We start from the raw sequence: 12,649 nt of genomic DNA on the forward strand, positions 1-12,649 counted from the left end.
TTAAGCGTTTTTTTTAATTAATTTTATGTCGTTTTTTGCCAAATTTTAAAACAATTTGTTTTTTTTTTGCCAGTCCCAGGAGTGTATTAGAAGTTCACTTCTGAGTTGGAGGCGGGAACGTTGGTGTGGATTAAGCCCGCCCCCCTTCCCATCATCCACACTCTACCACTAGCTTACAGTCCCAATCTAACATTAGCCCAGCAAAAAGAAGGGCGATCAGTATCAGAGTATCAGTATCCAGATTCCAGCTCAGACCAGGAAAACAAAGACGTTCGTGGATCTCGTCCCACTCACAAGTTCTTTCCCAATAGCATTTTTTCGTCTTTCGCCCCGCTTTACAGCAGTTTGAATAAAGACAGACTTAGAGATGCGACTTTGAGCTTAATTGTCTTGATACATGAAGCTGGATTTAATGACACACAAGCTTAAAAGAATTTCTGATGGGATTCTTTCATTTCCCCGTTTGGCAGTTTTTAGCCCGAGGAGAGAAAACTAAAAACAAGAAAATAATGTCTCGATTAAAAATAAGAAAAACATCATAACGTTCGTGAGGACAACCATCAGATTCTCAGCCATGTTTGTTTTGGACGGCACTTCTTCTGCAGCAAATACTGATACACAAACCTACTTCGCCCTCTAGTGGTTGTTAGTGGGAAAATAACGAATATTTGAGCCTATTTATGCTTAAAAAAACACAGATAAGTCGCTCCTGAGCAAAAATCGCACCCCTGGGCAATCTATAAACATAACACGACTTATAGTCTGAAAAATTAGTTTCTAAAGCTTTGAATGGTTTAGCATCAAAATACATGACATGACCCAGTATGGACCAGACCTCTCTGGTCATCTGGATCCGGTTTTTATAAGTTCCTAGAGTTAAATCAAGCATTGAGAAGCTGTATTCAGCGTCTATGCTCCACAGATCTGGAACAAACTCCTAAAAACCCGTAAACCAGCTGAAACACTATTTAAACTCAATCTAAAGACCCACCTGCTCTCCTCTGAACCGGATTGAATTCCTGAACCTGAACCAGATATTGATCATTCATGTAGAGAAAATGGTATGGTCGAGTCGGGGTGGGTTTATATAAGTTCACTTCCTTCCACTCCCTTTCAAGTGATCAACTTGTGATTTATTAATTGATATGTAATGTATTATTACCTGATTGCTTGAAATAAACCATTTCATTCATTCATTCATCTACATTTGATTTGTTTTTATTCAAAAGTTTACTTAAGTACTGTTACTTTAAGTTGATTCTATTTAATTTTCTTTACATTTTGATTTCAATATTTGATGTTTCTTAATATTTAATATTTCGTTTGAATATTTGTTCATGTAAATCACTTGGAATTGTCTTTCTACTCAAAATGTGCACTATAAATAGACTTAAGGTCATGTCAGAGTTTGGTGTTTGTTGCTTGTTTTATGTAACTGTCAGATTCATTTTTTATGCATTTATGTGTTATTTTTATCCATGTTGTTTGCTGGTTGTTAGCGCTGGTCCAAATTGGAGCCAAAAATGTTCATAATTTCAGGACGTCCCTGTAAATGAAATTTTTATTTCAAATTAAAAAGTCGTCTGGCGCTAAAATCTTCCCGGAGCTGTCGGATTCATGAATGTTTAGCTTTTACCAAACTTGTGTCAAAGGAGCGTCGAGGATGAGGGCGAGCGTTGAGGTATTTCATCTTGAGGCGCGGCGTCCCCTCGAGTGAGCGCTACGTTTTGAACTCTGAGTCAGACTTGCTCGGAGAAACCCTGAGGAAATTACGAGCGCACGTTGAAAATATGATAGCTGCTCCTCATTAATATTCATGCACTTTGAAGCCACATTCCTCTTTGTGTTTCTCTTTGCTCCTGATGAAAAAGATGAAAAGACCTGTGGACCTCATGAATTTCGCTGCAAGAATAACAACTGCATCCCGGACCACTGGAGGTGTGACAGCCAGAACGACTGCGGCGACGGCTCCGACGAGAACAACTGCAGTGAGTTTCTTCACTCGTCGCCTTTTACTGTGTCTGTTCAGACCAGCGGCGGCTCACTGTGATAAAGCCTGCTGCTGAGAGGAGAGCGAAGCTGCTTCTTATCTGCTCACCCAAAGACACACCTTGTTAAACCTCTCGCCCCTCGTGTTTGTGTAGAATTGTTTGGCTGCACATTACGAGTATACCTTTAGCGCCTTTTTGCTGAGTCTGCACATTTTCCATGATATATTAGCCGGCTAGACTCTCCACACCTATTAATGTCACTTAAAATGCAAATAAAAGCCGGTCAAGTGTTGGATGGATGGAAAAAAAAAAGAAAAAAAATGTGAAAATAATAAGCAGGTGGACCGGCAGATGATGAAGGGGCCGTAAATCAGATTTTGCTGCAATGCCTGCTGGGAGTCTTTGCCGCAGCAAAAACTCATAACACACACCCCGAGCTAGCTAACAGTCCATGATAACAAGGGGGAGGGCCCAGACAGTGGATCTGATCCAGCTGTTTAGCTGCACTCTAATGTCGCCCTCAGGGACCCACTAAATGGCAGATACAAGATTTCTGGCTTCAGAGGGAACGTCAGCGTCCCTCATTGTGCGAGCGGCGATGAATGTATTTACATTCTGATCAGCTTTGCCAGTTTATCCACTTCTAATACAAAATGACACTAATTAGATAAAAAGAGCGTCTTTGCCAAGGCATTTGCATGGCTTCCTAAGAACTGTGTTTGGCTGATAGCTGCAGCCGGGGGTGGCTCTTGTGTACGATGCTGAAAAATGATCAGTTTGGCATCATTTTTATCTTTTATCTTCTCCCCTCGCAGAGCCAGTCACTTGTAATCACAAGGATTTCGCCTGCTCAAATGGAGAGTGCATTTCCTCACGATTCCGCTGTGATGGAGACTACGACTGCCTGGATAACTCAGATGAGGTCAGTGCTGTGTCCTACTCTAATATTTAACTGTAAATATGTGTCAAAGTCAAGGCCCAGGGGCCGGATCCGGCCCTCCAGATCATTTTATTTTATTGTTACTAATGTCCCGATGTTATCTTGCACTCATTTCTAACTTGTATAATTTTGACAAGATAAATTTCTGTGGGGAGTAAAATATTGAAAGTTATTTAAGGTTTAAGCTGATTTATTCTGGAATAATATTCCTGCATTTTTATTATTCATAATTATGTTAAAAAGTTACAGTTTTAAAGTGATTTTTTTAGGCTATTTTGGAGTTCAGCTAATATTTCAGCCACATACTTTTGGCTAACTTAGGCTTTTTTTATTTATTTATTTATTTTAGTTTTTAGGACTTTGTATTTCAGCTAATATTTCAGCTAAATGTTAGCTGTTTTCGCTAATTTACGCTTTTTATTTAGTTTTTTAGTCTGTTGTGGATTTTAGTTTAGCTAATATTTCAGCTACATGCTAGCTGTTTTGGCTAATTTAAACTTTTTTTAAACCTTGTTTTGGCTGTTTTGGAGTTAGACTAATATTTACATGTGAGTTGTTTTGGCTAATTTAAACTTTTTTCAGCTCTTTAGGATATTTTGAAGTTTAGCTATTTCTTCAGTTACATGCTAGCTGTTTTGGCTAACCTAGATTTTTTTGTTTTTTTGTTTTATAAGATTAATTTAGCATTTAGCTAATGTTTTAGCTGGTTATCAGCTTCAGCATTGTTAGCTATCCATTTCAGCATTTTCAGCTCTCAGCACTAACATCTTCAGCGGCAAAATTCAGCTTACAGCATACTAGCGTTATTGTAGGTAATACTATATATCTACTTCATTATTGTGAACAAAAGTTACAGTTTTAAAGTTTTAAAAATGTAGCTTTAAAGCGTCTAATAAATGTTTATCCTGGTCAGCCCGCGACCTAAAATGTGTTTTGGATTTTTGCTCTTTGTGTGACTGAGTTTGACACCTCTGGTGTAAAACAATACAACGTAGTAATTATAGTGTTTTTTTAATCAATTTTGTCTCATACTGAAACTGAGATACTTCCAAAGGGTTCACATACTTTTTCTTGCAACTGTATAAACAGTTGAGAATTACCATATTTTTCGGATTATAAGTTGCTGTTTTTTTCATAGTTTAGCCAAGGGTGTGATTTATACTCTTATTTGGGATTTTCTTTTAACATAAATAAGCTTTATTATTTTTCCACTAGCTTCCGGTTGCTCCTTAGCGGTTGTTTCCGCTAACAACCACCAGAGGGTGCTGTATTTTCTTCTGAGAGTTCCAGAAGAAGAAGTGTCGTCCAAAACAAACTGGGAGGACAATCTGATATTTTTTTCTCTTACGTTTTGATATTTTTCTCATTTGCATCGAAGCATTATTGTAAGCATTCACACTGTAGTGACTCTCCTGCTCCTTTCTGTACATTTTTCTGCACACTTTCAACAATCGTATCAAACGTTCATCTTGTCAGGACATCCTGCTTGTATTTATGTACTCATAAACCTATTCATATTCATTTGGAATAAAGTAACAGAAGAAGAATATCTTTTTACATTTCAATGCGGTTCTCGTTTGAGTTCTTTTGTCTTTAGAACATCCCTACTGTAGCATAAAATGTGTTTATTTTATTCCCTTTTTCATTTTTAAAAGAAAACAAAGGAAGGACAGAATGTTTGATTGTTTATTATAAAGTTTAAAATGGCCCTTTTCTGTATATCTGAGAGGATTTTCCACCTGATCCGCTCTGCATTTCTGTTTGTTAAATTTGAAAACAGTTTTTTTTATCTGATCCTGGATCTTTCTGCATTTCTGTTTGTTAAATTTGAAAACATTTTTTTTAACTGATCCTGGATCTTTCTGCATTCGTGCAGCTATTGTCTTTGTACTTGACTATAAATATCTATGCTTAAACTTTGTGCTTATGACTTTTTTAAACACTTATTTTACTTTCACATGTTTAAAACGTAGCCAAGTTTGTCAAATATACCTTAACTAAGTCATGATGGAAAGTTCAGTGAGATTCAAAGATGGTTTAAAGAAGCTCTAGGAGTGATTGATGCATATTTCAGTTCCTCACTTTCACATCATAAACCTGCTGTGTGTTACAAGCGTTTGGGTTCCACACTTAACAAGTTTGCAGAGAATAAAGGATGTTGCATACAGTGGCTTAATAGAAACAATAAAAATGCATAAAACTGAATCCTAACATCACCTAAAAAGGATTAACAGACCCAAACACAAATTCCCATGATGCCCTTTTCTGATGCCTTTTGGCTGGATTTTTCTTTTCTCACAGACCAGAAAAACAATTCTGTTTTTCTTTTTGCCGTTGCTGTAAACGACTTTGTGGCTCGACTGTTTTATAACCACGGCAATTGTGTTTTCTGGAGTCTTCAAACTGACCTGAGCGCCTGCTAAATGCTTACAAAGCCTCGTAGAAGTCCCGCGTCCCTCTGCAACAGTTACCGAAATGATGAATCCGCCCCCGTCAGGATTGGTCTTTTGTGTTGACTGGGACTCCTCCCCCCATTTAAATGTGTTGACTGATCACACACTAGTGGAGGCTGCCTTATACCGGTACTCCAAGAATGGATAGCTCTTAATAGGCAAAGAAGTGAGTAATTGGATATAAATAAACATTTAAAAATCTTAAAAGTTAAATGTTGCGACCCAAAGAAGTCTACTGTAGTCAGGAATACATGTTGATCCATCTCATTTATAACTATAGAAAAGTCAAATATTTATCTTCAAAGTCTTCTAAAACTTTGCAGTTCGTGAGTAAATTCAACTATAAAAAACATCTTCTCATCTGGAAATGACTTGACTACTCTGACCCAGAAAGTTGACACCAGGGAGGCAAATAATTCAGAGTTTATTAGGAGCACTTTGCATGGAGACGGATTATGTGCAGAAATTGCTGTGCAAATGTTGAACACAGGAATAAATTAGCAAGAATGCAGGACGGTAATAACAAGCTCCTTTTCATTAAATTATGCATCATGATTCATTATTAGAGCATACTTGTGGGGATTTTACTTTTTTTTTCGTGTGAACTTTACAGAAATCTTGTTCTATCCTCTATTTCTAAATATGTATTTAAATGATTTTCTTTTTTGTAAATCAACAAATTAAAACATTCTAGCTGTGAATGATTTCATCGTTTGGAAACAAAACAAGTGGATTTTTGTTTGGCAAAAGGAGTAATCAGTTAGGATTTCCAACTCTAAATTAATATGGTGTAAAAATGCTCCCATAGACACAATTAACCATTGTAACAAAAAAAAATTAGATTTGTTTCCTGCTTAATTTCTTTTAATTGTTTTAAATATGACTAGGAGATTTGGAACAGCCAAACTATTGTCACTTTAGAGATCCTTTTTCCCTTTTCTTCTAAATATTTAACAATTTTGCAGTTTTGTTATATCATCTGGGATTAAAATTTGTGCCCAAGAATTTCCTTTTTTCCGCTTTTACAATTAGCAGGAACGTTCAAGTTAAAGGAAATTGTCTTTGCCATATTAAAATTTAGTGTAAACTGAAGTTTTCCCTTAAGAGTTCAGGAATACATAAAGTTAAAAACAAAAAAAATGATACCGACTTCATCCTCACAAAGGACAGGCTGTGATAATATTGACTGACATTAAACATGATCATGACCCCCAAAAAGTTTAAGAACTTCTGGACAAAATGTCATGATGTTGGCTGCAAAGTTCATTCTTTAATTTTCTGGGTTTTGACTCAAAACACCAAATGTTACTGTATTTGATGACTTTAACAACATCTCAAAACTCAAATTTGTTTGCTCCACCACGGTTTAACCTAAAGTCCTGTCAGTTGTGGAACTCTTGTCCTCTGCATATGACCCCTCCCCTATGAGTTTGAGAACCAGTTTAATGGTTCAGCCCTCCAATCAAACCCCTTAAATTTAAGAATCAAGCAAGGAGGGCCTTTTCCTTGTTGGTATTTGGTATGACCCAACGGTGAATTTGAACCCACAACCTCCCAGTCTCAGGACAGGCTCTCCCAAGTAAATATTGTCCCAAGTACGTTGCGTCTGGAACTGGATGATTCTTCCAGGTGGTTTATTCTGGTTAACTTCTGTACAGTAAAACTTATAACTTATAACTTACTTATATACTTAAGATGTGAATCGTTACACTTAAAGCTCTTTTATTGCTTCACCTTGAATTCATGTTTTCTAAAATGCAAGATCGAGATCAAATGATTCCAATCAAAATAAACAAGTAAACATAAACTTCTTCCACACACCCTAACCAGATGCTGAAGATTATTAGTAGGAGTTTATAGTTTTTGTGGAAGACATGTATTTTCTTTCTTTTTCATCAACATTGAATCTTGTTTTGATGGTTTTAAGATACACACATACATGTATTTCCTTGGATTTGATTGTTTTTCTATATGCTTTCACAGAAAGGCTGTGAGGCCCACTGCGCTGATGACCAGTTTCAGTGTCATAACAACTTCTGCATCTCACTCAAGTGGCTGTGCGATGGGCAAGAGGACTGCAAGATGGGGGAGGATGAAAAGAACTGCCAGACAACGGGTAACAACGAATCAAGGAACTCCTGAACAAACTCTTCTGGTTTATTAAAGAAAATGCATTTTGGGATTTTCAGGATTGAGCAACAATCTATGTACAGATGCAGTCGGAGGTCCTGCGGCGTGTTTTTAGCAGCATGTTTTGGGCGTTACAGCAGAATTGAAATATCTGAATTTGTTGAAGAATTTGAGTTGCCTCAACCAATCAGGGACTCAGCTTTGATACATGATGTGTTGCAATCAGCTGGTAGAAACCAACATGGAGGAGAATCCAATTGTCCTCCTCCAGAAATGTATGATATTTTTCTTATTTGCGTGGAGAAAATGATAAAAAGTTCCTCTAATTATATTCTTATTTTTATGTTTTTCCTCTGTGGACTAATGGGGGACAGCAAGTCCTCAAACTGGGTCACAGAGAGACAGAAGTACCGCTGAAAGCGGCCGTCATTCAGACAGTTTCTGCACAAGATGGTGAAGCTCACGTACCTGGAGAGTCTCTGAATGATCTCATGAACAGACATGATGCTTTAAGTGAGACTACACATTCTCACTCCCAACTCGTCGTACAGTATACGGACGTATGGTTTGGGCCACATTTTGGATGTCCACAACTCATCGTTTTTTTGAAGTGCTGGCTAACTATATTAAATCACGGCTCCCCAACCCTTAGGATGCCGTACCGCATGTGGTAACTGACACAAAACCACTACCAGGTTAGGGTACCATTACTGGGTTAGGGTAGGGTACCAGGTTAGGGTACCATTACTGGGTTAGGGTAGGGTACGGTACCAGGTTAGGGTACCGGTCCAGCTGACGTCCCAAGGGTTTGGGACCCCCTGTGGCCCGATACCAAGCAGCCCTCGGTCTGATACCAGTTTGTGGCCTGAAGGAGGGGGACCCCTGAACAGCTGGCACATCAAAAAATGACCAGTTGGGGACAAAAAGTGGCGCGGAGGGGGCGTGATCAGAATAAAAAGTAGCTCCGCCCACATGCGAGGAAACATTAAGTTTGAACACATTTTGGAAGAATCGTTCATCCCTGAATTCTACGTGCGTCCACAAGTTTGACACGCAAATCCGTTTGGTGTGAAAGTAGCATCCCAGTTCAGGGATTTTAACATTTTGAAATCTTTTCTCCTATTTGACCAAAATTTAGTTTTTTTTCTGCTTCTGCTGTACGGAAGAATAAATGTTCCACTACTGGCAGTCTCTGGGAAAGTTCTGAGCCAGACTTTGTGAACGATTCAGGGACACCAGTTGAATGAAAACAAGTTTAAGCATGTCTGGTATCACAAATTCACTTTATGGTCGGAAGAAGAACAGAGAAAGTTAATTAAATTTAAGGAAAACATGAAAACTTCTTTGATGTCCCAACTCTCATCTTCCTGCTGGTGGATAAACGGCTACTTCAGTTCACGTCCTGACCCAACCTGTTCTCTTCCAAAGTCAAATTAAAGCAAATTCTTGAAGAATAAATACGTTTCATGGTGAACTACAACACCTATTAAATCATGATAATTGTACCATCTTTAAAAGAAGATTTATTTCTTGAGTTTTTGCTCCAAAAGTAAAAAGAATAAAGGAGCAAAAGTAAATTTCCAAGGCCAATTGACTATTTTCTCTTGTGTAGCTCATTTGTAATCAAGCCAACTAATGAAAAGGGCCACAAAAATACAAATTGTGGACTTCCAAGGAAATAGATAAAAACCAGGCGGAATAAAGTGAGTTCGGGGATGAAATTTTCGATAAAAAAAGTTGTGTGGAAGTGTTTGAACATCTTTCTTGAATTGGAATCAGTGTGGAATGTTGTGTCTCCTTTACTTATGTATTTTTAAGATAAATATGATGATTGGAACTCATTTATCCGGCACATTTTTGCTAAAACAGATTCTTTCACAAATTAAAAACATAAAATAGTGATGTGTAAAAAGAAGATTTTAAAAATGTTCTTGAAGAAAACTTTCAGCTGAAGTTTTTTCAGAAGTCACATTTTCACTCAGAATCCTGGTGATCTGGAGCTTTTTTTATAGGAGAAATGGAAAAGGTCACGCATGATGATGATTTCTTGGTGGGTGAAAGGAAGGATTGTGACAAATTTTCTTTCGCCTCTTCCAGCCGTCCCTTCGTGCTCGGTGAATGAGTACGTGTGCGCCAGCGGGGGCTGTGTGTCAGCCAGCCTGCGGTGTGACGGACACGACAACTGTCTGGACGGCTCCGATGAGGTCAGTGTAGCTTAGCGTGATGCAAAGGTCAGAAGTAATCATGTTAAAACAGCGCTTCTGTTTTTTTTATTTCTTCTTCTTCTTGGTGGCGTCTTATGACCTGCGGCGCTTCTCTGCGGACAGATTGGCTGCGTGAAGGAGTGCAGAGAGGACGAGTTCCTGTGTCTGAACCGGGCGCACTGCATCCCTCGGCGCTGGCACTGCGACGACGTGTTGGACTGCATGGATCACAGCGACGAAGAAAACTGCAGCCATGGTAGGTGACAGCAGGAGGCGGAGGAGCTAGCTTTAGGGTTTTGGCAATTAAAAGCTCTCATCAGATGTGTCTTCATACTATACGAATGATTTATAAAGAAAAACAAGAGTTAAAAGTGCTTCATCATAATTAAACATTAAGTTTCTAAATCACAAGAGAAAAAAATAAATGTAACTAGAAAAGTTGCATTACCGGAATCTGGAATGCATGTCAAACTTAAATTTAAACAAGACAATCTGTATTGCGAAATCAGGAAGTCATTGTTGATGGTTTAAAGGCATTTGTCTGTGTTAAAAATATTTCTTTCACCTGCATTGAACAGTTTTGAGGTAAAAATAAAATTTAAAAGTAAAAACAAATATTTCATGTGGACTATTCCTGAGCGGGATTCGAACCCATGACCTTCTGAATGTGAGTCCGCAGCCATAACCACTTGACCGTCTAGTGGCGGAATCTGGAATGCATGTCAAACTTAAATTTAAACATGACATTCTGCATTGCGAAATCAGGAAGTCATTGTTGATGGTTTAAAGGCATTTGTCTGTGTTAAAAATATTTCTTTCACCTGCATTGAACAGTTTTGAGGTAAAAATAAAATTTAAAAGTAAAAACAAATATTTCATGTGGACTATTCCTGAGCGGGATTCGAACCCATGACCTTCTGAATGTGAGTCCGCAGCCATAACCACTTGACCGTCTAGTGGCGGAATCTGGAATGCATGTCAAACTTAAATTTAAACATGACATTCTGCATTGCGAAATCAGGAAGTCATTGTTGATGGTTTAAAGGCATTTGTCTGTGTTAAAAATATTTCTTTCACCTGCATTGAACAGTTTTGAGGTAAAAATAAAATTTAAAAGTAAAAACAAATATTTCATGTGGACTATTCCTGAGCGGGATTCGAACCCATGACCTTCTGAATGTGAGTCCGCAGCCATAACCACTTGACCGTCTAGTGGCGGAATCTGGAATGCATGTCAAACTTAAATTTAAACATGACATTCTGCATTGCGCAATCAGGAAGTCATTGTTGATGGTTTAAAGGCATTTGTCTGTGTTAAAAATATTTCTTTCACCTGCATTGAACAGTTTTGAGGTAAAAATAAAATTTAAAAGTAAAAACAAATATTTCATGTGGACTATTCCTGAGCGGGATTCGAACCCATGACCTTCTGAATGTGAGTCCGCAGCCATAACCACTTGACCGTCTAGTGGCGGAATCTGGAATGCATGTCAAACTTAAATTTAAACATGACATTCTGCATTGCGAAATCAGGAAGTCATTGTTGATGGTTTAAAGGCATTTGTCTGTGTTAAAAATATTTCTTTCACCTGCATTGAACAGTTTTGAGGTAAAAATAAAATTTAAAAGTAAAAACAAATATTTCATGTGGACTATTCCTGAGCGGGATTCGAACCCATGACCTTCTGAATGTGAGTCCGCAGCCATAACCACTTGACCGTCTAGTGGCGGAATCTGGAATGCATGTCAAACTTAAATTTAAACATGACATTCTGCATTGCGCAATCAGGAAGTCATTGTTGATGGTTTAAAGGCATTTGTCTGTGTTAAAAATATTTCTTTCACCTGCATTGAACAGTTTTGAGGTAAAAATAAAATTTAAAAGTAAAAACAAATATTTCATGTGGACTATTCCTGAGCGGGATTCGAACCCATGACCTTCTGAATGTGAGTCCGCAGCCATAACCACTTGACCGTCTAGTGGCGGAATCTGGAATGCATGTCAAACTTAAATTTAAACATGACATTCTGCATTGCGCAATCAGGAAGTCATTGTTGATGGTTTAAAGGCATTTGTCTGTGTTAAAAATATTTCTTTCACCTGCAGTGAACAGTTTTGAGGTAAAAATAAAATTTAAAAGTAAAAACAAATATTTCATGTGGACTATTCCTGAGCGGGATTCGAACTCATGACCTTCTGAATGTGAGTCCGCAGCCATAACCACTCGACCGTCTAGTGGCGGAATCTGGAATGCATATCAAACTTAAATTTAAACATGACATTCTGTATTGCGAAATCAGGAAGTCATGGTTTAAAAGCATCAAAAATGAATCACCCCCCACCCCCCTCCTCCCCAATGTCACCAGTTTTTCATTTATTGTGTTTGTCTGTGTTAAAAATACTTCTTTCACCTGCAAATTTAAACCTTACAATATGCATTGCGACAACAGGAAGTCACTGTTGATGGTTTAAGGTGATCACCACAACACTACTTTGAGAAGGGGAGCGGGGCATTGCAGCAGAAGCTGACAGTTCCAGGGATTCTAGTGTTAAATATGAGCTGAACTCCAACTTAGCCCAAAAAACCTTAGTAGATGCTTAAATACTAGCTAAACTCCAAAATAGCCTAAAATTCCTCAGTAAACGAAATTAGACAAAGAATGTTAGCATGTTGCTAAAATAGGAGCTAATTTAGCCTATAAAAATCTTAGTAGGGGCCAAATCCGCCCAAAAAAACTAGCTTGTTGCTTAAATACTAGCTAAACTCCAAAATAGCCTAAAAACTCTCAGTAAACTAAATTAGACAAAAACGTTAGCATGTTGCTAAAATAAAAGCTAAACTCTAAATTAGCCTGAAAACCCCCAGTAGATAACAAATTAACCAAAAACATTAGCATGTTGCTAAAATATTAAGTAAAGTCCAGTTTTGT

The 12,649-nt window shown here is 37.9% G+C and overlaps 1 protein-coding gene across 1 annotated transcript in view; it reads left to right on the forward strand.

Annotated features, from left to right (window-relative positions):
* The window catches only part of lrp1bb (low density lipoprotein receptor-related protein 1Bb), a gene marked incomplete in the record, with an annotated part of 410,583 nt that overhangs the window by 356,085 nt on the left and 41,849 nt on the right, over positions 1-12,649 (forward strand). The window contains 5 exon segments of the mRNA XM_024287246.2: positions 1,872-1,988; positions 2,807-2,913; positions 7,368-7,500; positions 9,612-9,718; positions 9,842-9,974. Of these exon segments, the coding sequence (XP_024143014.2) occupies positions 1,872-1,988; positions 2,807-2,913; positions 7,368-7,500; positions 9,612-9,718; positions 9,842-9,974 (597 nt within the window).

This window comes from Oryzias melastigma, linkage group LG21 (genome assembly GCF_002922805.2).
Source record: "Oryzias melastigma strain HK-1 linkage group LG21, ASM292280v2, whole genome shotgun sequence".
Taxonomy (NCBI): Eukaryota; Metazoa; Chordata; class Actinopteri; order Beloniformes; family Adrianichthyidae; genus Oryzias; species Oryzias melastigma.